This window comes from Struthio camelus, chromosome 1 (assembly GCF_040807025.1).
Source record: "Struthio camelus isolate bStrCam1 chromosome 1, bStrCam1.hap1, whole genome shotgun sequence".
Taxonomy (NCBI): Eukaryota; Metazoa; Chordata; class Aves; order Struthioniformes; family Struthionidae; genus Struthio; species Struthio camelus.
In genome coordinates, this window is record NC_090942.1 from 92056463 (window position 1) to 92082166 (window position 25704).

The following is a 25704-nucleotide window of genomic DNA, read 5'->3' on the forward strand; positions in this document are numbered from 1 at the left end:
CCCTTAACTCAATAATTTGTTGCATGCAATTCTGCCTTTCTCAACAGCTGTTGCTACATGGCGGGGAATTTTCAGCAAGACTTGAGATGAGATTACATTGTCAAGAATATTTTATGTTTCAATTTTCAAAATGGAGGGAGGTCTTCATGCTTTTTTTACTTACTGTGAAAACACAGCAGTGCAGGGAGAAACTTGCAAGTATTGTTATTAAGTAGCCCAGAAAAATCAGTCAATTAATTTGAGCCAAAGAAAATGTGATTTGCTGAGGAGTCTTCTTGGCTTTCCAAGAAATAATATTTTTGTTAACTTATATAGGTGATTATGGAACTTTTCATTTCATGTTAGGACTTGGACTTTAGGTTACAGTTGTGCAGACATAATGAGGGATTTCTCTCAGCCTTTCAATAAACACATTCAGCAACTGGAAGCAATTGCTTCACAAAACCACAGTGAAAATAGCGTCTGCTTTTACCAAGAGCTTTTTGTTTCCATTACATTTGAAAGGCCACTGAAACCATCATACGGATAAAAGTGAAACCCTTCTCTGATCAGAAAATAATCCCAGTATTTTTTGGCTCTTGAAATACAAAAACATCATGCGTCTTTGTGAGGACTGTGGTAAACCGTTTGACTATACACTCAGTTTTAATTATTCAAATACATTTTTCAAATGAATTACTAAAAAAGAACTTTTTAAATTTTTACCAAAGAGCATCCACACTGTAGTGGACTGTAAAAACTCTTGTATTATGGCATAAGAGAGAGACATGTCTTATTAAACACCTTTGTATCATCTGTGATATTCAGAGTTTTTCACTTGTACCATAAGCTTCCTACTCTACGTTAGAATCTTCACCATGTTGAGTTTTAGTGCAGCACTGCTGACTGGCATTCCTTGATTGTTTGCAGTTTTCCTGTAATTGCTTGCTTATGCCTACTCTCCCCTTGGGGTATTTGTATCGCAAGTACTCAGAAAAATTCTGACCAAAAAATCTGGCTTAGACTATGGTCATACAGCATCCATCCCTTATGCAGAACAGTAAGACAGGCAATCCATAGTTCCTGTCCACTAACTGGTTAAATTGGGCAGAAATCATTCATTTTCCCTGCATTACCGAAATTATTTTCTGGAAGATCTCCAGTTCTCATTTTCTCTCTTACATCTTCCTTTTTGGGAAATTAAGATGATGACAAAATGCCTCTTTTTTATTTCTTAGTTTAATTTTTAGTGTTCATTTAAATTTGTTTTTTAATTATTATTTGTTTTCTCTAGCATGACCAAAACCTAACTTCAGGCCCACCTTACAGCCAGATTTAGAAGCAAGCTCTTCATCACTTTGTGAATCTGGCATTGCATGATAACCTGTGAGGCTTTTGCCTCTGGATATTAGATAACCTTTGCACTTGCTCTTTGAGCCTTTGATCAAATTAGGGCAGTACAACTTCAAATGTTAGAGATCTGCACTAAGGAACCTGAGATCCTAGAGATCTATGTTAAGGAAACCTTCCTTAATCTGACAGCTCTCTAGAGTTTCACACTCTCAGTATTTCTAAGAACACTTTCCCTCAATCACAACAATCTACTTTTTTTCATTATTACCCTCAGGCACTTTGTGTTCTCATTCTTCAGGGCCACCAGAGTAAATGGGTAGGTGAGATTCCTGTAGGGGCCAAGAATCCAACTGCCTATAACAGCTCTTATTCCTAAATTCAGCACTCTGGAAAGTAGTTTCATCCAAACTGAGCATGCTCCACTTCACAGCATGGATGCTTGATAGCTCCCCTAACTATAGGTAAGAGTGTGTTCATAGATAAAATTAGCTTGCACCTGGTTTGCAGAGTTCTCACTGATGTGTATACTTACCTGACAAGATGGACCACATTCACTAGTGATTTTATAAGTTAGTTTTCTCAGAGTCCTTCATTTCAGCCATCCTACTTCTGCTTCTCTGTGGAACAATATCTCAGTCAAAGTTTTCTGGTTAGCCATTGTCCACATGTAGAGGGGAACCACTGCTTGTTTATTCCACGGCCATGCTAATAAATTTATATCAGCATAGCCCCATGGAGAATTTTAAAACTTTTCCTATTTTGTATAATTAGCTGAGATTTTATGGCTAACGTATTACAAACAAGACAGGGTTTTTTTGCCTTTTCTCAGGCTTCCGAAAGCCATAAAAGCCTTGCAGCATGAAAGTCAGTATCTGAGAATAGAGCCACCTAACAAAGTGTCAAATTCACCTGTTTCAGTCATAGCGCGACCTAATGGAAATGAGGATTTCTGAAGTCTGTGTAGTGATCTAACATTTCCCTTCAGACTAAACATCATGGATACATTCAGATATCAGTGCATTTCCCTAATACTGGCACCAAGATAAAAACTCAAGCGGGCATCTTGCTTCCCATGAACTCCAGCTTATCACTAGCCGATCTAATAGTTCTTTCTAGCCTTAGATTCTTAAACTTTGAGTCACCTTGCAGTTCCAATAAATCCAGAATCATTCATAAGGCAAATGTTTCTGAAAGTGCAAGCAGCCTTTCTAGTAGTTTAGAACTTTATTTTTGAGGTGGCTTCTGCATTTTCTTATCTGCAGTGACAGAGCATTTATGCCACAAGCATTCTGGAAACAGTGGGAGTGGACTCAGCCCTGCCTCTTTTCTTGTTCAGCCAAAGGTATACTAACACTTCCTCTGCAGTACGGAAGATGCTGTGATCTCACACTTAGGATGGTTCTGTTAACATGCTTCTGTATGCATTTCTTTCCTTCTTTGTCTGGATGTGATTTTGCTTGTAGTTTGTCAATGACTTAGGTAATTTTTTTGCCTGATTTATTAATTTTCACATTTAAAAACATTGTTAATTGAAAGAAACAGAACTAAACCAAAATTCTGCCAAAACAAGAAAAGGTTTTTTGGAAGTCTTCCTAAAGACGCTCTTGCAAAGAACTGTCTTGCTGCCGAACTTCATAATTCTAGGAACTGCTAAGTCAGTCAAGCCATTTATTTAAATAAAAAAGATATTCAGAAGCTGTTTTCTGAGATCCTCATGCTTTGCTCACTGATATTTTCAGTTCTGATCTATATGAGTGTGGTTAAGATATCGATAATAAGTTGCTCTATCTCAGGTAACAAATTTTCCAAAACAGACAAGAATGCAATTGCTTGAATTGTCTGGATGAGAAACAACCTGTTATTTCATGAGTTTGTAGGCTTGGAACTTAAGCTAACTTCGAACCAGGAAAGATGATTAAAAAATGTATCAAGAAAACATTAAGTTTAGAGCTGACTGACTAAAAACAAATATCAGTTCACTGAAACCAAAATGTGTTATAAAAAAATTTAATTTATTTCATTTCAATACAGAATTTTGAAAGGCAACATGGCTGATTTCCTCACAGCATGCTAAGCAGCCTGCCCTAATGCTTGGCCTTTAAGAATTGGGAGAGTCTCAGCAAGACTATGTCATCAGAATCTTTCTGGGTCATTATAGCAAAATGAAGCTATGTAGCCTGGAGCCTGCTGGAGTCGGTCTGTGCTGAATCAGTCTATGATAAAGCATAATAACACTGATCTTTTCCTAGACGTTAGACTCAAAATGTCCCCATGTATAAGTATTCTAGAGGTAAATTGAACAAAAAAGTTATTCTCTATTTTTGAGAGACAAATGATGAGCTATGGGAAGCAACAGTCTCAAGAGTCCTTTTTCATTGATGAACAGTCCATCTACAGAAAGATTTTTCCAAATAATTTCATATACTCAGTCCCTGTATCTGATGCCACTGATGTTATTATTTCTAGGATAAAACTTAGTGTATACAGTTTTGTCAAAAACAGAATGGGCCCATCTACATATATGAGACTTTAGTTTACTGCTTTTAAAATATTGTTTTTCCCTTCTCTAGAAGATGAAACAGATCCTGACTTAGCAACAGTTCTGAACATCCCCTCTGTTCATATTCCAACTGTTGTTTCTTCTGCTGCTGCATCAACTTCAGCAAAAAGCCATAAATCAGTCAAACAGAAATCAGGAAAATCCCTGCCATCTACAAAAGGGAGCCATAGCAAAATAAGCCCTCCACCACCGGAAGACCTTGTAAAGCAGGAAGAAGGAAAGGTGAGAGAACAGGTGTTATCCAATGAATGCAGACATTAATTAAACATCCAAACAATGCCAATATATAAAGTTAGGTGACAGAAACATGTTCTTTTGAGAGCATTGAGCTGTGCCTTTACAAATGCCTAACAATGTATGTTGCTTCTAATGGAACATTTTACTCTTTTCATTTGTTCACAATTGTTCGTGTTGGCAGTTGCTAATGCAGCTAGCCTTTAAGATTCTGTAATGTAAACCAGTGTGTCTTGCATGGTCCATGTATTTGTGTCCATTTTGGCCTTACAGTTGCACATGTTACAATATTAACTCACTGACTAGAACGGCTCTAGAAATTAATTTTTAGTTAATCAAGTAGGAGGACTTCTCCATGCTTTCCAGAACCTGTGTTGGAATGTCTTTAACCAAACAGTAATTCAGTTGAGACAATTTTGCAAAAACTTGGTCTGCAATTTGATCCTTTGCAGCTGGAGACAAGCCAGGGATCCACTGAGTCAGTTGCTTTTGCCTAGGGCTGGAGTATCTCTATGGCAGGATAGGCATTTGGAAAGAATGGATGACATTTCAAAAGCAGATTCTGAATTTCTAGTATGGGGCAAGTAGCGCAGAGTAATACAGAATTTGCAGGAGCCTGTGGATCAGAAATAACCAGCAGTTATCTTGAACTTCTTCCACAGGTCTCTTTTTTAATGTTTTTTTTTTTGGCATTAAAATATGTGAGTGGGGGAGGACATATCTATTCAGAAATGGGTCACGGTTCACCTCTGCAAGATGACAAACCTGAGTTATATCAGGTCATTAGCTAACTATTGGCAGAATATTTAAGGCAACCGCAAGAGGTTTGCCTGGTCCAGCAGTCTCACAGACCAGCCAGGGTATCACTTACATGAAAAGTTCTCCAAGGATTGGGTAAGGAAGTATGAGCAGGATGCTGAAAGTGAATGCAGGAGTTTCCCATTTGAACTGATTTGTTCTCTTTTCTGTTTTGACACTTTTTTCTCCAAACAACGCTTGATAGAAGAGGAGAAAGAAACATTAATAATGTTGAGAAGCAATTTAGTCAACACCAACTCAGTTTAGGACAAGACAATCTTCTGAAAATAGGCGTAATCAAAGTACAAAGCAATGAGGTCCATGAACATTTTCACCTAACACTAATGCCCTAAAATATACTGTCTGGGATAACTCTTTAATGCTAGTTATGATAAAAAGCTATCCTTTTTAAGCTGAGTGATCAAGTTATATTAAAAGTAGCATTTCTAGATGTGTGCTTAGGCTTGTTAAGTATGATTCTTAATATCTTTACAGACTTACTGCAAAGCCTATAGTAGTATATATTTAAAGCATATAGTAGTAGTATGTTTTTATTTTCCCCACGCTTGGCTCCATCTTTAATCAGATATGGCTGAAATGATGCAGAAAAAACTGCTAGTTGAATGTCCTGGTTCTCACCCTCAACCAAATTTAACACCAGCCTGCTGCATGTAATGTTTTTCATGACATCTTTTTCCCCCAGTAACCCAGTCATTCCTCTCTCTTACTTGCTGCTTCTTCCATAGAGTGGTGGGTAGCATATGAAGAGAGTGAGTGGTGGCACCAGGCAGTAGGTCTGCTATCTGTTCCTGCTCTGTTTTCTCTTTTGTTATGCTCCCCAGCATATGTTATTTTCCATGGAAAATTAACACGAGTCCATCCAGCTGTGGTGTCTTCCAGTTCCAAAAGCATGAAATACTACTATTCATGAAATATTTCATGAAATAGTACTTCACTTCTTGTTACCATTTTCTTGGATACTGCCCTGGAAGGCTTTGATGAGCTTCTGGTCTAAAGATCTGATCATCTCTTTTTCAGAACTATGTCTTGATCTTTTTTGTATTCTGGTTACTCTGTCTGCATCTCTCAAAATCACCCTTGCTATGACCTCACCAGAGGTTTATCAGGTATCTTCTGTGCTCCCTTGGCAAGTGAGTGGTAGGCTGAGTAGACATCATCATCATCCTTTTAGCAGAGCTGGGCTGAGCTGTACAAAGGAATGGAATGGGCAATATGGAAATGAAGGGTTAAATGCCAAGCAGATTTATTCAAAACAGAAGATAGCTTCCAGTACACACGAAATGGGGGAACTGAGTAATTAGAAAGGCAAGAATCAACAGGTGCTGATAACTGTAAGAATAGCCTTGGAAGATTCTCTAAACACAAAATAGGTATGCTGCTTCCATGGTACCTAGTGGATGATGTAATGCTGCGGCTCTTGATTCAACATGGATTCTGTCCATACCCACAAACAGTCCTGCTGACCTAATTTCAACAAGTTTAACTAGGTATTTAAAAAGCTTGAGGATGGAAAGAGGGGTAGAGAGTTGCCAGACAACACTCAGCACAACATACGGCAATTGTACAGTACAAACAAACCCTACACAAAGAAATCCCTCTACCATTGAAGTCTTTCAAGGGGACATCAATAAGTTCATCCTCTTCCTCCAAAAGGCTTTTTACTGTTTGCTTTAGAAAGTCTGGGGTCCAGTAATTTTGGTGTTTTAATAAAAACTCTGAAAGACAGAAAGTATCCTTATTAGTGTAAATGGTAGCAGAGTCTGATAATCTGCAAGTATCGTGGAGGACAGGCTGAGAATTCAAAATAATCTTGACAAATTAACAAAGAAACGGTCTGAAAAAGAGGATGCAGTTCAGTAAGAATAAGTATTAGGTTCTACAATTATATGTAAATAATCAATATATAGATATAGAACGGGTAACAGTTCTATCAGTAAGAATTCTGCAGTGAAAGGTGTGGGAGTTGTAATGAATCACAGGCTATACGTAAGTCAACAATGCCATCTTGCTGTGAAAAGGGCAAACACCATACTGAGGTGAATAAACAGGAGTATAGGCTGGAAAATACATGAACTAATTCTTCCATTCAGGGCTGGTAAGGCCTCAGCTGTAGTAGTGTGTTCAGTTGTGGACACCTCACTGTGACAAAAATATGAGCCCTGTTGTGGAGCGTTCAGAGGAGAGCACCAAAAAAATATTAGAGGTCTAGAAAACTTGACCAGTGAGGAGAGATTAAAATACTTGGTTTGTGTTTGTTTGATCTGGAGTTGGGAGACAGGATAGCCTGCTGCAAAGTTAAAGGAACATCATCACCTCTTACGCTTACCCATATAATCAGAAGAAATTAACTAATCTTCTGCAAGAGAGATTCAGGCTAACTAATAGGAAAACGTTGCTAATGTTAAGCAAGGTAAAGCAGTGAAATAGCTTGCCTAGGGAAGCTAGGAAGCCTCCAGCCCTGGAGACTTTTAGAACAGATTAACAATTTTCTCTAATAATAACAATTAACAATTTTCTCTAATAATATGCCTATACTTCATTTTTTACCATTAGACAGAGAGAAACAGTTGGTGGCCACTGAAGGTTACCTTTATCCTATTCTGTGCCTTCTACCCTGTGATCCTGTGACTATAATATCAGGAAACTGAGGATATCCTTAATGAGCCAGTGCTACAACATAAAGTAGCCATCAAATATACAGTATCCAATATGCAGAAAAACAGGTGGTAAAATACCTACAGATTTCTCCCAGGGGAATCCTGCAGAATTTTTCTAATACTAGCTAGTCTCCTCTGCATGCAGTGAGACTCCATCTTTAAACGCTGCAGCAGATTTCAAGGATCATTCTACTATTCTTAGAAGTCAAGAATGTAGAATAATACCAGGACTAGTTCTCTCTGCTACATCTGTCTGCAACCCAGCATTGATTGTTTTCATCTTACAACCACTAACGTAGTGTAGTTCATTTTCTCAGGTTTTGGGGGGATTGATATCAAAGGGTCCATTGTCGTATTCTTCTCAAATGTTCCAGGATCCTCAAACATTCCCTAGGTCATCCTTATCTTTTCTAGTTATCAGGACAGCTTCCACCTTCTGAGCAGTGCAAAGATGATTACATCTTTTGACTGCCCAGGATTCCTTCCAGTCCTCTTCTCAAGTCAATGCTGTATTTACAGCAGGCTGGAAGTACTGCTCTGCTTATCCTTTATGCTATTTTAATGACTGTAGGTGAAATAGCTGGTGCAAGTTCAATAAGTATTTCACTCCCTCCTACCTCACATTTTCCATTTACTGTCATCTCACTGTGATGTTGTGTACAAGATCAGCTCAGCAAAATGAAAACAGTTAGGAAGAATAAGATAGCACAATCAAAGAAAATAAGCTAATGTTTCCACTTCAGAATGCATAAGCTCTCAAACTGATTAAAATTAGTAGTAGAAAGCTCCTTTTTGAAATGTTTTGGTACAACTGAAATCTGTAGTCTAATTTTTTTTTAATTCTTTTAAAATTTGGAATAAAACTAATTCACATTTCATTCTGTAGGTGGAAATGGAAGAATCAGCTTCACAAACACAAGTGACATTGGATTCTCTTGCTTTTCCAAGTTTGAACGTCTCCTGTCCCAATGGGCTAGTACTAACTTTCCTTGTTGAAAGTTTTGAAGGTTAGTTCTCTGAACCACTGTAGAATCAGGACTTCTTAAAGAAGTTAAAATTACAGAAGAAAGTGATTTCTGCCTTGATGAGTTTATATGTAACAAAATGAAGTTTTTAATGTCTCAGATTATTAATTCTGTCATAGTGTCTATTTAATAGTAATCTCGACATAAACAGTGTGATTTAATGCAAACACGTAAAACCTGGGACTGCAAGTTGTTGAACATAACAGATTGGGGGACAAGGAAGCAGCAACCCTACAAAGAACTTGGGAGTCATGCTGGATAATAGATTGAATGTGTGTGTGTGTTGGAATACTAATGAAAATGAGCTAGTTCAATTTGTAAGTGTATATACAGAGGAATCTTGAATGACAATAGAAATTATCTTATGTTATCTGTATCTGCACCTTCTTTGGAATGTACATCCTGTTTTCTAATGTTCATATTTGGAAAGATTCAGGGAAGAGTAGCAAGAATGATTAAAGGATTGGAAGACATGTCTTATAGTGAGCTCATGTCACCAGAGAACCCAGTCTGTTTATCAAAGTAAAGGTCCAAGGGTTAACTGGTCCTAGCCTAGAAGTAACCCGCAAAGGAAACAAAATCTTGATAATCGCTTGTAAACACAGCATACAAAGATATTACAAATTTCAGGGGCCTGGAAATTGAAGAGTGGTACTTTTACACTAGATTTAAGATTTACTCATTTTTTAATGTTTGTTTTAATAGTCTGTGATAGATTCTCTGCTACTGGATATTTTAAAACCAGGTTTAGTTTCTTTATTAAAAGATATGATCTGTTTCAAACAGGAATTACTTCAAATTCCTTTGGTATATGCCATCCAATATGTACTGAAAAGGTAGTCGTAATAACCCATTCTGCCCTTATCTGTGGACTTCATTTTGAAGACTGCTCAATTATGTAGACACTTCTAAGCTTCTTTGTGTGACAAATTCTTCTACAATGATTCAGTTTTGCAGTATTTTTGAAAACTAGCAGGAGGTCTTTCAGTGCCTATGTGCAATAGATCTATCCATTCCAGGCTGTGTTGGAGCTACTGAGTATGTGAAAATAGATCAGCACAAGTGCAGAGGTGCCAGTGTGTCCAGCAACATACCAGATTTATCACACATGCCAATTACATGCTTTCAGTAATTCCAAAACATCCTGTGTGTGAGGTATGGCATAAAAACCATCAGAATCACTTGTATTCCTGGCAACTGATGAAACAACGGTAATATCATCCTGCTCTCTTAGAGATCGGCTAAGTGGCAAGTTTGGTATATATAAATTTAATAAAAAATAAGTAATTTGTATTAAATAGTATTAATAAATGTAGCATGGTACAAAAGGCTCCAGCACAGATTTATTATCATGTGAGAGAGGAACGTCATGATTTTTTTGGTCACATAGACTAGAATTACTAGAAAAAGCTTCCCTCACTTTTCTTCTCAGACATGCCTTCCCTTTCCATATCAAAATTTTTTAGCAGTTTGGGATAAATGTGGTCATGTAATCTGTTTTGAAGTACAGTAGAGAAGATGCACCGGGTTTTCAAACATACACAGTTTGGCAAGGAGCTTATGTTGAAATACTGAATAGCTGAGGTGAATAGAGTAGTTACGGATGCATATATATGCTCTTTTAGCACAATTACTTATTATATGTATTAGCAAACTTTACACACTGCCATAATTTATTCTAAGCAAATTCTTTGTTCAGGTCAGACAAAATATGTAACTTCAATTTCTACAGTCTCAGACTTGGTGGACCTCAGTAACTTTTTCATCATTGCAGACAGTTAAGAAATTCCTCTCACCTATCTTTTGCCTTCTAAAATTTCACTGTACTAAATCCAGTGTCAACTTTCCCTTATTTTCATTTGGAAAAGAGAGGCACTTCCACAGGACGATGCAGAGTTTCTGAGTAGATATCTGCTTTGAATTGTCCTCTGAGAAGGAGAGACTGTCCTTCACTGAATGGATTAAAGAGGGAGGTTTGTCTCTCTGCCTTAAAATTGAATACCTTCTATAGACATTGTAATGCTGGATGTTTAGCAGTGTTTGAATGTCTGCTGCTCAGTATTAAGTCATTCAGAATTTGTTTTCAGATTTGAAAGTTGAAGCCACTACAGCTGAGGCTAAGAAAGAGGCTGGAAAGGAAAGTGAAGTCAAAGCCAATGAAGTGAAGGAAGAGGAGGCTGAGAAAGGTGAGGCCAAAGCAGATGAAGGCAAGGAAGGGGAGATCAAGAAAGGTGAAGCCAAAGCAAATGAAACCAAGGAAGAGGAGGTCGAAAAAGATAAGGCCAAAGCAAGTGAAGCCAAGGAAGAGAAGGCTGAGAAAGACAAGGCAAAAGTGAATGAAGCCAAGGAGGAGGAGGTCATGGAAAGTGCAGTGAAGGAACATGAGGTTACAGAAGATGAAATGAAGCAAGAAGACAGCAAAAGAGAAGAGGCCAAGAAGCCTACTCTGGAAATTCTGGTTAGGCAGAGTCATCCCCAAAAGATAAAACACTCTCATCTATATGCAACAGTGGTAAAGCAAGAGGTGTCAAGAATCATCACCAGTCAAGGAACTGTCATAAAGTATATGATGGATGGATCTACCCAGGTACGCTTAATAGAATTCATTGGAAGCAGCTTGCATGTGATCACCCTTAAACATGTATTTTCCAGCTGAGATAGAGAAGTGTCCACTTTGTAGAGGCAGGAGGTAAGTAACCATTGAGCTATGCAGCAGTACCAAGTCTAAAATCTTCCTGGCTTTATTCAGAATCAGAACTTGAGGCACCTGAGGAATTTTAATGATGAAAATTTTAGGCATCTGTAAATTTTAGGCAACCTTGGGATTAAGAAGTACCCGAGTAGGGTTTTGAGAGCTATATTTCTGGACTTAAACATCTCAAGTGTGAATTAGTTGGGAATTAATTGGGCTTTGTGCATTCTTGGCATGATTCACAAAAGAATCTATATATTTTTTCAGTAATCTAAACAGTCATACATGATCCAGAAATGACCTGAACAGTTCTGCAGTCCTGTTGACACAAGTAGGCATTTTAAATTTTCATTGAAAGGATTCTTTATATTTCCAAGTGCTGCCTTTGTTCATACATATTTAGGCTACCAAGATTTCTGGCACATTTTAGGTGCTGCGGGCTAGATAGATACCATCTCTGCAGATACTGCAATCAGTGTACTCGCAACCATCTTTTTAAAGTATAAGACTCTATGTGCAGTTGGCAAACAGATTAAAAGAGGGCTCAGAAACTGCCAAAATGACTGCTTTAGTTCCTCAAGTCTTTTTACAGTTTAAGTAGACTACAACTCCTAGTACAAATGAGGATACATTGCATTAGATCTTAAACTGATGACCGAGGATCTCTGAGAAATATATCCATTAAATTAACATGCAAAGAAGCTAGTTGCTATTAGTGTGTATATTCACAAGATACTGTCTTCTGACAGAATCTAGATCTCCTGCTTCTAGCATAATTATACCACAGTCTTTGTATAAGCAGATTCTGAGTGCTTGCTTCTTTATATTAACTTGATGTCTGTGAGTCATCAAGAGTAAAATGCATATAGACAAGCACGCAGAAAAGAAATGGTTAATTGCATTACAGTAACTGTCATTCTTGGGATATGTCTATGTGTTTTTCATTAGTTTTCCACAATGTGCCATCCTTCTCCTTACAACATCTGTATTCAGTATTTGCAGATGAATTTAGAGATGATTGGGGCTATTCTAGGCTTTTTCTACCACATAAGAACACGGAGGATGCTGAGAATACTCAAACAGATATTGCCCCAGGGAACATGCCTATCAAGAGTTGAATGTTAGGGACAACATATCTCAGAAAACAGTTATAATAAGATAAATAACCATGACTTCTTCTGTTAGCCATTTTGGTGGCTAAAAATCAGACAACAATCCTAGAAATTTGCAGTACCTGAATAAAGATCAATATGGTGGTTCAGGTGTATTACCACTGCTAGAAAATGTTATAATCAAAAAAGCCGTCGACATTTGACTAATTATTTAGACTTATCTTTACTCTTTTCTTTTATAATGCCTATTTATTACTAAATAGAATCTCTGTTGATTACATGTGGACTGCAGCTATTATTAGTCCTTTCTTTTTGTGAGAGTTTCTTTATTTTCTTCTATTGATTATGAGTCTCTTTCTTACTTTTTTCCCCTATCACCCACAATATTCTAGTACGTGCTGTATTTGCTCCATACTCTTTTGAGACTTTCTGTTATTACTTGAAATAATTTTAGCCTCTAGTATGTCTTTGGTTTTGTATAGATTCTGTTTGCTGATGGCACAGTGAGTACAAGTCCTGATTCTGGCCCTGTCCTACCACGACCTGTAATTCCAGATAACACCCAACCATTACCAGAATCAGAGCCTTTGCCTGAGACCAGCACTAAGAAAGGTAACATCTCCATAACTTTAGGCAAATTTAAAATTAGCAGGGGCTAAAGGTGTTTAATAAGGGGTATTTTTCTTTAATCTGAAAATTCTGCCAGATGTGAAAATGCAGCTTTGTGTGCTCAACTGTTGTACGCTGCTACTCTGTTACCTTCACAGGAGGTCAGTTTTCTTACATTTCAGCTCTCTTCACACATGCAAGGACTCATAAATAAAAGGGTTTGTGAGAACTACCTCAGTAGCAGAGTGATCCAACACAAAGTATTTTAAAAGAAGTCCTTGTACCTACAGTAGTCGGCTGTCCTTATTTATATGTTACACAGTTTTTACTTTTGGTTTTGAGAAAAGCTCCTCTTTAAAAGGAGAGTATATCACAAAGGACTTGCTATATTTTTCCTTCACGTTATATGTATTCCTGGACACCCACTATTGGTCATTATCAGTTGGTTGGACGGATCTGTGGTCTGTCCTAGTATAACCATTCTTATGTAATTAAGTTTTTGACAGAGAAAGAACCAAGTACAAGTTTACATCATACCTCAGAGCATGGTTGCAGATAAAAGAATTATTATGACCAGTAAAAAGAATTGCTATGACCAGTCATAGCATTTCACTGGATTTCAATGGCTCCTATAATTTCATTGGATCTGCTTTGGAAGTGTATGAACAAAAATTGCTGCCAAATAGAAAAGTCTCTCAGAAAGAGACTTCTGACTCATCAAGTCCAGTCCCCTGTTCTTAGACTATTTCCTAAGATATCTGGAAGGATATTTGAGAACTTCTCTGAGAAACAATCTTCTGATTTTTGGTCTCCATATCTGTGGCAAGTTCGTATCCTTTATTCCTTATCCGGTATTAATATTCACCTTTCCTCTCCTGTGCTTAGTCTTGATGAATTTATAGTAAACACTCATATATCTGTTTTGCTTTTTTTTTTTTTTTAGGATGTGTAAACTGTAACCCTTTTAGACTCCTCTCTGGATCATCCTGCTGTCCCCTAACTAGACTGTTAGTCTAGTTAGAACTAGACTAACTACACTTAGTCTAGTTCCTTTTCTTAGACATGGGTGACCAGAATTCCCTGTAGTATTCTTAATGAGATCTCTCCGTTACCTTTCACTATAGAATCTCCATCTCTCTTCTGGCTCACCGTAGGATTGCACTTACCTTTTTGTCGTCGTTTTTTTCACAATGATAACCTGTAGTCATCCTGTGTTTGACTGGTACCTCCAGGTCTTTCTCCTCTTCTACTGTTGCAAACTGTCTGAAGCAGGAACTATTTTTATTAGTCCTTATTGCATTAAACTTAATTCTACTAGGTTTTATCATATTCCAATTATATTAGTCCTCAAACTTATTTACGGGATAGTTTTGGGTGCTTTTTCCCCTATAAGCTGTTCAGATTCTCTTTTGCATTGATGGTGCCTTCCAATGTCATGTCATAATCGGATTTCATTAGCATGCTCTTTACTTTTTCTGCTGTGGTCATTGATGAATAAATTAAATAAGATTGGTCCAAGGACACCATCTTTGAGTAACAGCTCCTATAACTTCCCTACAACCTGATAAATAGTTCTTTCAACACTGCCATGCCAAAGCGAATGCTTGCAGAAACTTTTCAGTTTACTGATTTTTGTCTTTTTCCTTAGAGTCTGATGCAGAAATATGATACAAGTCTGACACAGAAATTTTTGTTTCTGCAGGAAAGGGCAGCCACAGAAACAGTTTGTCACACCCAAACAAGGATGAGTTGTTTGAAAATGCTGTTAATATTGAGCAACCTAAGGAGAACAAGTCAGGAACCTGGATAACAACAACCCCTTCAGGCTTTCAAGTGGGCACTGAGGAAGCAAAGCGAATGGATCTAAAGCCACTCTTAATCTACCAGGCAACTGACCCAGCTGATGGAACGGTACTACTATTTTTGTGTTATAGTAGCACTGTCTACTAAGCTAAGAGACATGGCTGCTAAGTGTTGTAGAACTTTTTTACTGAACAAATATCCTTCAGGTGATGTTATTGTACAGTTAAAAATACAAAAGCTTTAGATTCAGTAGAAATTGTGAATCTTCAGTCTTTCAAACAGAAAAAGTTGTAGTGGCCTAGCTTCTTCAGAGTTTCGGTAGGTAATGCCTTGTGTTACTGATGACGCTGTTACAGGTATCTCAGTGCTAAAGTAAATCAGTAATCCTTTATTCTATCAGATTATGACTGTACGAGACGATGCAGTGATAATGGTTGAGAAGCTGGATGGCAGCAGAGTAGTAGATCATGCTGATGGTACCAGAATCACCACTTTTTATCAATATTGTGAAGAACTTTCTGTACCTCAGGATAGTGAAGACACAGGTAAAATCAAAAGGGGAGCACCTCTCTGCAGTATCTTGTGAAGCAGATAATTATCAGCATATACTAAAAGAGGCACATACTGATAGCATAGGTAACAAATCCAGTAATACAGTCTGGGCTCAGTCTGCTTAATCTTTTTTCGATCAGTATTCGGTGCAAAAATTTCATTTTAGCTAGCAAGCAAATTTCCTGCTTTCCATGTGTACACTTACATGACCTATCTGCACCATGAGACCACAGTGCCTGCTATGACTTCTTAAATGTTCATTGCCCTCTCTCCATCTTCCCTCATACCAGCAAGTAAGCTGATTTGATTCTTAACCAAATAGGTGTATGAAGACAAGGCATCCTCAGATTCCCCAGAGTATATGTATCCTTGAAGATACTCAAAATGTGACTGGATTGACTCTGGAAAATGCCACACCAATAGAAGTGAAACTTATATTTGCCTGAAACAAGTGAGGCTGTCAGTATATTCTGTATGTTTGGTTCATCTGATGGACAAATTTTGTCTCCTGCAATTAACATGGAGCGTATATTTACTGGGTGGTCATCAGGCCTATTGTGTCCAAACACAGTAGGAAATTCTGGTTGTGTAGAAGAAGAAACCTACTCAGGTGGACAGGAATACTTCCCTGAGAGATTCTAAAAATCAAAACAATGGCCTGGAACTGATCTCCCTATTCAATCTGACAGTAGCCAGATTAGCATATCAGTTTGATGTATTTTCCATGACTGGTGCTACTGAATAGGAATTCCTTCACATTTTAGTACTTGTATCATGAGCATAAGGAATTTCAGTGGTCCAGACTGTATGTTACAAATATCCAGATCGATCATTCTGGTTAATACTGTGTTTGGTAAAGTTGAATATAATCTCCTGGCCAGGTACAGATGGTCACAGACATTTTTTGCTGTTGAGTTTGCCTATGTTAAGTGTACAGTACAAAAATTTGAACGTTGTATAACATAAAACTATGAAAAAAGAGATTTTATGAAGAAAAGTTTATCGCGGTCTCGTACTGAGGAGATAAAGGCCCAGCCTTATGAGAGAAAAGCAAATTGAATCTTAAGACTTTTCAGTGGTTCACATACTGCTGCCTAGTTGTTCTGTATTAATTCTTAGATGAACCCTCAGAAGCTATTACAAGAAAGGTGAAATGCATGCGAGTGGAGAATCCTGAGTTTGCTACTGTTATAACAAATTGTGAGAACAGTACCTGTTGTACCATCTTTGGAGATGGGACATCTATTATAGCAAAGCCACAGGGAACTTATCAGGTGGGAATTATTTTTAGTTTGTAGTAGTGTAATGTCCAAGTGCCATCAGCTTCTCTCACCTTGACTATTTTAACTCCCATTCTGTGGCCTTCCCAATTCCTTTAACTCCATCTCTTTTATACTCTGCTAATATTCAGACATTTGCTCACAACTGTATAGTTTCTCTTTTATTTAAAACCAAATCTTAAATTGCCCTAAGTTACAGAAAATATTGCACAGACTGTCATCAGCCTTTCTCCTGGATCTCATCTTTCTTCTTTTTCTGCCTCCGAACCAGATGCTTTAGTAGTAAAGGTCTGAGAGTTGTCACCATTAAGGACTGAACCTCCTCCCTTTTCACTTTGACAGGTTTTACCCATGAGGAGAGGCTCCCTCTTCATTGATGAAGATTGTTCAGCAGTTTATACCCATGAAGTGTACAATAACAAATTCATCAAGCAAGAAGGGAAGCAAGCAGGGAGTTATGTTATGAAACACACTTCAAGCACTATTTGTGAGATGATGGATCCTGAAGGAAATATTTTCAAGGTAAAATACATAGACGGAAACAAGTTTTCACGTGTTAAGGAATTTTATCTCATAAACATCTTTCAAAGTCAGCTTGTAGGCTTTTGGTACTAATTCCTAAGGCAGTCTGGCTAGCCAGAAGAAGCAGCTCCTGAACCAGCTCTCTGAAATGTTCAAGATTGTGATGGGTCTCAGGATTCCTTCTTTTGATATTTCCATTTCCTTTGGAGTAAATCATACAGGTTGAAATAAAACACATGGTCTACACTTTACCACACCTCATAAAAACACTCTAATCTGCCTGGTAAGACAGTTACTGTTGTAAGAAAGATTCAGTCTTTAAAGTAATACTGGTTGCACTGTGATCCTTTCTCACCTGAGAAAGATATGTTTGCATTAGGCTAGTACTTAGTTTTGAGTTCAAGAAACATTGTCTAGGGGTCTGTGACCTGCATGTTGTTTTCTAATTAAGGGTTATTATTTTTTCATGAGCCAGTAATATTATCCTGTTACGCGGTGTCAAGTAGCATTGTGATTCTAAGTATGACATTCTCAGAGTATCCTTTCTATGGTTGCAATTGTAATCATTGCCATTTTTTCCAGAAATTTTATTTCCTGTGAAATTGCACTCAGACTCCATTGGACTTATGCATCATAATACACTTTCTTAGCTGTTTTCCTAGGCTGGATATACAGTAATTATATAAATCTCTGCTATCTGTTAATCTCTCCCTAATAAATTTTGAACTAATTGACAGAGGGGAAGGCATTTCAAAGATATCAAGTTCCTACAAAATCTGTGCACTACAAATTACACAGAAGTTGCTTGGCATCAATCATAGCACATCCTGCTTTTTCCCAGTCAATACTTAGGGAACAAAAGAAGGAGGCTGAGGAGGCTGTGAGGCAGTTGAAGGGAGCTGTGAAGGCAGCTGTGGGAGAAGCGATGACAGGGGGTATGGGGTGTAGTAAGAAAAGTGAGATTAATGCAGTATGAGGGGATGCTAAGATGAAGAATATCCATAGGAAAAACAACTTTCATTGGTTCTGCCGTTCATGGAGTATCTTGTTAGTTACACATTTCCGTGTTATTTTTGTCTCAAAACCCCGTTTTCATTCAGTGCAAAGATAAGGAGTGCGCTCATGTGATGGAGCAGGTGACCAGGTGGATACGGGGCCAGAGGTACCTCAGGATATACATGGCGTCTGGCCATGTACAGATGTAGTAGGAGGCATCTGGCTGTTGGGTCCTGCCCACCATTACAAACAGCTGTTTTCCAGTTCCTCAAGTCCTATTCTCACTACACATGTACTTACAACCAGGTACAGGTGTAGTAGGATAGGTTCATTCTCTGTCCTAGTGACACCTGAGGCTAAAGCAAAAAGGGTATAGTCTGGATGTGTCAGATTCAGCTCATGATCTGTCCTTTCAATCACTGTGGTCCAAACTGTATCTTCCAAAGGCATCTGTCCTTCAGCTGACAGTATTAAGAAATAGAGACATCATTATTCCTTGGTAGGATATTATTCGTTGTTAGTTATCTTGTGTGTATATGCTAATATGTTAGCTAATAATCACATAGTATTTTCAGAATGGAAAATACTATAGAAATTCAATCAGTATTATCGTGGGACTACCAGGGACCATATTTTTTAAAGTAAATGAATGTCTGAAACAGGCCCACTATATAGATAGATATATGTAGATATCCATGCAAGCATACATATTTGTGTACCTGTATGTACGTATGTATATATATATATGTGGGTGGGTGTGTATATGTGTGTGTCTATAAGTATTTATACATACATATATGCACATATGTACACACCCACATATATATACATACATATATATATATATGTATGTATGTATGTATGTATAAAAAACTCATAGAGTTATATCAGTGGCTGTCTATGTGTGCAGTTACCTGGTCTGACGAGTGACTATATTTTTCTGTGAAGTCGTCTGCTGGTGCTTGCAGATGTATATGTCGAAGATGGAATTTAAACAAGTTTGGCCCTATTTGACAGCTAACAATCCTTGAGCATTTATTAAATATCAGCATGTAATATTAGCATTTCTGATATGACATGTCTTTCTAGAACCATTTGCTTTGTCTTTTTCCTTTCATTGGGCTAGGCCATATTACAGTTCAAAAGCAAGTTGCTGTTTAAAATATATCATGTAACTCAAATCATTTTATATAATTTCTATTATAGGTCATGGCTGATGGCAGGACATCTGTATTTGTTCCTAGCATTGGCTTGGATGACAAGGAAGACAGAAGTTCAGCATCAATATTGCCAGAAATTAATGAACATATCACTTGTGATGAGCATGTCCCCAGGTAAAATGCACCAGCTTCATAGATTTACATTTACTCTTTCTTCACTGCACTGTATTTGCACAGGTTTCATATATTTGCACATTCTTACTCAGTATTTGCACCCTTGATGTCATCATCCTGAAGTTCCATTTTCTCATTATATCATCACAATGCTTTTTCCTATTTGCCATATAGAAAAGAGTGCAACTTGAAAGCCATTGGATTTGATCAGATTTGTATGATGGTTGTCTAGGTTCTTTGTTGTCTATGCTGATGGTTCTGGGACTGAACTCCTTCAAAGCAGGGATGTAGAAGAGTATCTTGCTGAGGCCTGTAGTGATCTAGCTACTGCTGTCTTGCAGGACCCTGTACAAGAAAGTCCAGGTAGGAAACTTTAATTTCTTTTCTGACAAAATAGTAACAGAAAAAGTTACAATGGTGGAGTCAGAACCTTCAAGGCTCTTATTTGGACAGGAAATTTGAGAACAGTTTTCTCCCGTATAGATAGGCTTTGACGCTTCTGGCAGTGAAGGATACGGAAGGAGAAGTGTGTGGAAAAAAGTTCTGGGAAATAGAGAATTAAATGAATGACACTTTGAAGGGGTAAATGAACAGACAACTGGCATATCTGTATCCACTGTTAGACATACAAACAAAAATAATTACCAAATGCATGGGTTCTCTGTGTATTTATTGTCAAAAACCTTGAATGTTTCACAGTCTTCATCTAATGCTCTAGCTGTACTTATGAATGAAGACAGTGATACTCTGATATGGACCCATTGTCTAACTGTTGGAAAAGTTAAATATATGTTATTAGGAAGCTGGAAACCTATAATTGAAGTAGGGGATGCCAGTAAAACATGGAAACAACCGCCTGGTAGTAGCAGTACAAAGAAGTTACATTCTGAAATGGTTATCTTTGTGAAGCTCATTGGAGATACGGTATTCCGTAAGATACACTGTGTAGCAACAATAGATCCTAAACAAAATAAACATATTTTTTAAAATCCAGACAGAGAAACACATGGTTCCCCTGGATGAAGGGGGGTGATGAAGGTAGTCTGCTTTAAGCTACAGGATACTAAAACAGTTTTCTTCAAAGTTTGCTATCATAAGCATGGGGAAGGGCTTTCCCACCTATCCCCCTCTCAGGTTTTACATGTTTTTAAATGCTGCTTCTATTCATGACAATGAAAGAAAGAAAACCTGCTGGCCACCATCAGTCATTTGTCATAGTAGCACTCCAATATTGCCCCCAAGGAAAATGACTCTCATTCAAGTATTTATATCACAGCTTAAAGGAAAGATAAACGAATAGTAACAGGTCCCACAGGTTTTTCTTGCACCCTGTTATTAGGATGCTTTTACAGACTTCATACTTCACCTTTCTCAATACTGGCTCTATTTGTCTTGACAGCAAGTTTTTGCAATTTTGCATCATTGTGACAAAGCATCTCAGTGGTGATATCAACTTCTGAGTCCACGTATGGGGTAGATAATAGAGGATTAAGTGGACTTCTGGTTTGCTTTTGATTTGAGCTGGAAAAAATGTTTTGAGGAACATTAAAATTGATCAAAACAATAAAAGGAGACAATAATTAATTGAATCCATTCGGTGATCTGATTCTGAAGTATAAAATACAGTGAAAATCTATGCTTGTTTTAAATAGGAAGGATATCTTACTGAAAGTAGTATTCAGTAAACATAGGTCTATGGTCTACCCTATATTGCTTGGGATATTCTGGACACAAGTGAGATGTTACCCAAGACTCCAAGCAAGTAGCAAATGCAGTTTATTGTGGAACACAGTTTGGGTAATCCAAAGTTATCCAACTATTATGTGATTGCCTCAGTGATCCAGTATTATCTGTAGCCACCAGTGTCACATTTGCACATTTTTTATCACTTGATAATAAGTTTCTTTACACTTAAATAAACATATTTTTCTGGAGTTCTGAGACACATATCCATCATTTTTTGATTCAGACTGGTTCTTACCAAAATGTTTCTTTGAACCAGGTGTTTTAAGTATTACTATCCTCCGCCCTTTGGTTGAAGCCTCCCCCTGGATAATGAATAAAGAACCGGAGAGTATTATTCCTCCAAATCTTCAGTCAAGGAGCTGGGATACGTTTTCTCCTTTTGAGGTATAATTGCTTGAAAACAATCTTTTGCTGCTTAAGCTATAGATGTTTGTCATGGGGGAAAAAGGAACACCAAACAGTGTGAGACTGCTAAATTCAATTTATTAAGTGGACCAAGCAAGGGATAGCCTGTGTCAGGGAAAAATTCTCACTTACACACATTCACATACTTGCTTGAACACACATGGGCACACGAACACACACACACACATACACATACCATCAGCTGAGACCACTCTGGTTACCACTCCAGGAAGATGGCACACTTAAGCAATGGGGAACTTGACACTCCCTTCAACCGGTCTTAGTGTTGAGCTCTTGGGTGGCGGATCAGCTGCACCACCTAATAGTTCTACCTCAGGCTTCTATGCCCTGTCAGATGTCCACATAACAATACCCCCACCCCAGTCTCTAGCACCAGAGGTCTTTATAGCCAAATGTCTACAGGCTGCCAGTCAGATCACTCCCTAATGATACCATGCTATATCTTTCCAGCAATTTCAGGTATTATTCTCCTGCCTGCTATTGATCCATAGCTCATACCAAGGGTCACAATGGTTGGTTCTTGTTTGCATTGTCCTATCAGCATGGTTTATTATACACAGTTCCTATTTGCGTTTTTCTCAGCTTTTGGTCAAGGTCAGGCCATGATACTTGCATGTCAATGTTACTTAAGGTTCATATTTATCATGCATGTTTATCACATTATAGGTTAATAGATCATTAATCCATTAGAGATTATGGTGACTGATTAGTCTGATGCCCTTCATAGTATTGGCTACATCATTGTTAGTTTCCATCTGAGAATTTTCAAATCTCTTTGCAGCTGATTCCATTAAATTCAAAACTTCCTAGCGAAGTAAGTAAGTTACATTCCAGACTTCTAGATACAACACTGAAGCACAGAATGTGGTGAAATAGCACAGGTTACATGAGTCTCACTGCGCAGTTTATTCTAGATAGACATGAGTTCACTTTCCTGCAACCTGAAGATGTAGGACATGATCAGATCCAATTCAGAAGCCTTATGATTACTTTCAAAGGATTTATTAACTTGTGCTTACTCTATGTTAATGCAAGCACAAGATGTTGGACCAGTTGTCTTGCATCTTGATAGTTTGGAATGTTTCACTGCAAAGATCACATAGACAAACCCCCAGTGAGCTGGTGTTTCTAGACGGGAACTGGAAACCCAACTCTTATCTCACAAATCTCTTATCTCAGTTATAAAATCATCCTTATTCTTTAAAATCATGAAGAAGGCGTTATTCTTAGAAAATATTATTGGATTAAGTGAGAGCAAATTATATTAACCGGATTTAACTAAATAAACACAGGGCATGCAGGATGGAGTTCACTCAAAATGCAATCAGCTTAGGTTCTTTTAGGCTCAGTGAGGTGATGAAGCAATTTTAGGGGGAGTTAATCTTGCCAAATGAAGGGGTTTTAGGATGGATAAATTGTGCCCAAGATCCTACTGACCCTATTGTCTAGATCTGCACTGCTGTAAAGGAAGCATGTGTTTATCAGCTGGGACAGGAAGCCTATCCAGTTTGTTTACTATCCACTGGTTAGTGTTTCCAGTTACATTTTATACCTGTATGCATAACCAGCAACCGAGACTCTAAACATATCTCTCAGTATTTGGGTAGAAATTTTACATTCCAGGAGTCATCTGTTTTCCAGAATAACCACAACATGAGCGCATTCGATATAAATTTAGTAAGTTCCTTGATTCCAGTCCTGAATGCAGTGAACTTTTTTTCACTCAGGATACAATTCATATTTTGTCAGCTGGATGTAGATACATAGACAGCTCTCTGACAAGTCACTAATAAAAGTAGCCTCTTACTGTTTTGGCTTGTTCTTCTTTATGTTCAGAGGAAGATCACAGGTCCCCCAGGCAGAACACATACTTGGAAGGGTCTCTGCATTGGATCCAAAGAGCAGACCTGCTTGCCAATACCTGTGCGAAAATGTCCTAATAAACTGCAAATCCGTCAGCTGTTCCAGTATGAGCCACTGTGCGATGAACTAAGAGAAAAGCTGCAGCTTTCCCTCAAGGTAGTACAATCACAGTTACTTTATTCTTCCAGTGAACAGTAGAGAACAGACAAAGGGAGTGGTATGAATTTGCAATATATGCTTGAGATGAGACCTCTAACACGTTTGAAGTTTAATCTCCATTTCATACCCAGACAAGTGCGCTGAGAAAAATGTATTTCTGAAGCAGTTCAACTCTTTTCCCCCAGTCCCTTCTGGAACAGACCTTCCTGTGCAAGTACATGCAATACACAGTCCAGTACCCATCACAGATGGTGCACTAAAAAATAGTTTTCTTTTTGTCAATATCTATTACTTTGCTCTTACTTTGCTCAGGGTTTGTTTTTCTACCCAGAGCCTTAGAAAGCTAGCTCTATAAAGCTATACAAGGATTTCTAAACCACCCTAAATTCTACAGTTAACTTCAGTGACTAGGTCACTGAAACACACTGTAGTCTTTGTTATGTATCAGGTCCATAGATCAGTACAGCACGTTTCCAGGTTCTGCAGAGATGCATCTCCGAAATGATGTTTTGTCAGGTTAGGTATGTCTCACTTTACACATATTAAGTATATCCTCACTCAGCAAATGAGCAACAAAGCACTGAGAAAAATGCCAAGAGGAAAATGTAGGTTTCTTCAAAGCAAAGAAGCTTAAACAGAACTGACTTTATCTCAGTTTCTGATGTGACTGATTTTGTTAGAGCTCTTACACCTGGATTCTGGAGCAGCAGGCCTTTCTGCAGCGTGCAAAGCTCTTGAGGGCATGACATTTTGAAGAACAGTCTGCGGTTTACCAGCCTCAGTCAATGTTCCACAGAGAAGACAGGGATGCTCATTAAATAGTCTCTGAACTAGGGGAAAGGAAAACCCAAGAGACAGTAATATGTAGCTTCTTCTCTACTTCATATTTCTGTTTACTTCAGTTTGAGAAATAAACTAGGAAGTTGCTCAGGATGCTGTAGGCAGAGCTGAGACTTGAATGCAGGTCTGCAGTATAACATACCATAGCTTCCACCCACATTGTTTCCCACTGTCCTTCTCATTGGGAGAACTGGGCTTTCACATATGTAACTGCCTATAGTGTTCTGCCACAGCTAGCAATAAAAACTTGAATTTCTAGGTTCTGTCACTCTATTGATGTCTAGCAAATAGCTGTGTAGTGTTCTGCCAAAGTGTGTGTCTGTGCCTTGTTAGTTACTGGTTCATAAAAAAGTGCAAGTTACCTCTCACGTATAAGCGTGCTGAGACAGGACCTGAAAGTTCTGTTGTTGATTTATGTCAGCGGCTTCCTCCTTCATTTCTCAGTTGTGGTATAAAACATTGATTTATTTAATTCACACTGTGAAAATGTTCTTAGAACAGATTTTAGAGTTAAAAACTCATTATTATCTACCAAATAGGGAATAACAAAATACGTATGCTCTATAATTTAGTTATTTAATGTATAGCTTGATGATGGCATTACAGACTGATAAATTTGAAAGCCAATAGCATGTGACATCTGTGCAGCAAATAGCATGTTGTAACTGGTTAGAATTTTTTCACATCACATTTCAAAGAAAGCCTGTTTGCGATAGAAAAACACTGACAACTTTTCAGCCCTGGCATGGTTTGGGACATGTCAGTCCATCAGGATGAAATTTTACTCTTTCACAGTCTAGAAATATATAAAAATGACTCTTCAGTTCACATACTGATCTTTCAAGGGCAAGAGTCATTTAAAGTTTCACATCAAAATCCCGAGTCTCCACATTTACTAGATCTGTAGTTGTCTGTTAGAGAAAGGAGGACTCTTTTTGTTACATTTGGAAAGAAGAATTGCAGTTATTGGCATGCAAGAGACATTTGTAAGAATTACATTAATCTGCAGTGAATATATCCTTATTGCTTGCATATCAATATCTATTCTATGGATTTTTCCAGAAACAGGCATCTTAAAATTTAAGCTGAGCACTCTGTTTGCCAGAATTAAATCAAGATCTAAAGAAAAGGCCATTCTTCATT

At 37.9% G+C, this 25704-nt stretch overlaps 1 protein-coding gene across 1 annotated transcript in view; it reads left to right on the plus strand.

The window, feature by feature from the left end:
* Positions 1–25704, plus strand: part of SPAG17 (sperm associated antigen 17) — a 114206-nt gene that overhangs the window by 66776 nt on the left and 21726 nt on the right. The window contains exons 24-35 of the mRNA XM_068957376.1: positions 3903–4114; positions 8489–8609; positions 10715–11214; positions 12914–13043; positions 14743–14951; positions 15244–15388; positions 16515–16669; positions 17018–17197; positions 19400–19527; positions 19760–19890; positions 21530–21657; positions 23536–23718. Coding sequence (XP_068813477.1) covers positions 3903–4114; positions 8489–8609; positions 10715–11214; positions 12914–13043; positions 14743–14951; positions 15244–15388; positions 16515–16669; positions 17018–17197; positions 19400–19527; positions 19760–19890; positions 21530–21657; positions 23536–23718 — 2222 coding nt within the window. The remainder of the gene's footprint in view (positions 1–3902; positions 4115–8488; positions 8610–10714; positions 11215–12913; positions 13044–14742; positions 14952–15243; positions 15389–16514; positions 16670–17017; positions 17198–19399; positions 19528–19759; positions 19891–21529; positions 21658–23535; positions 23719–25704) is intronic.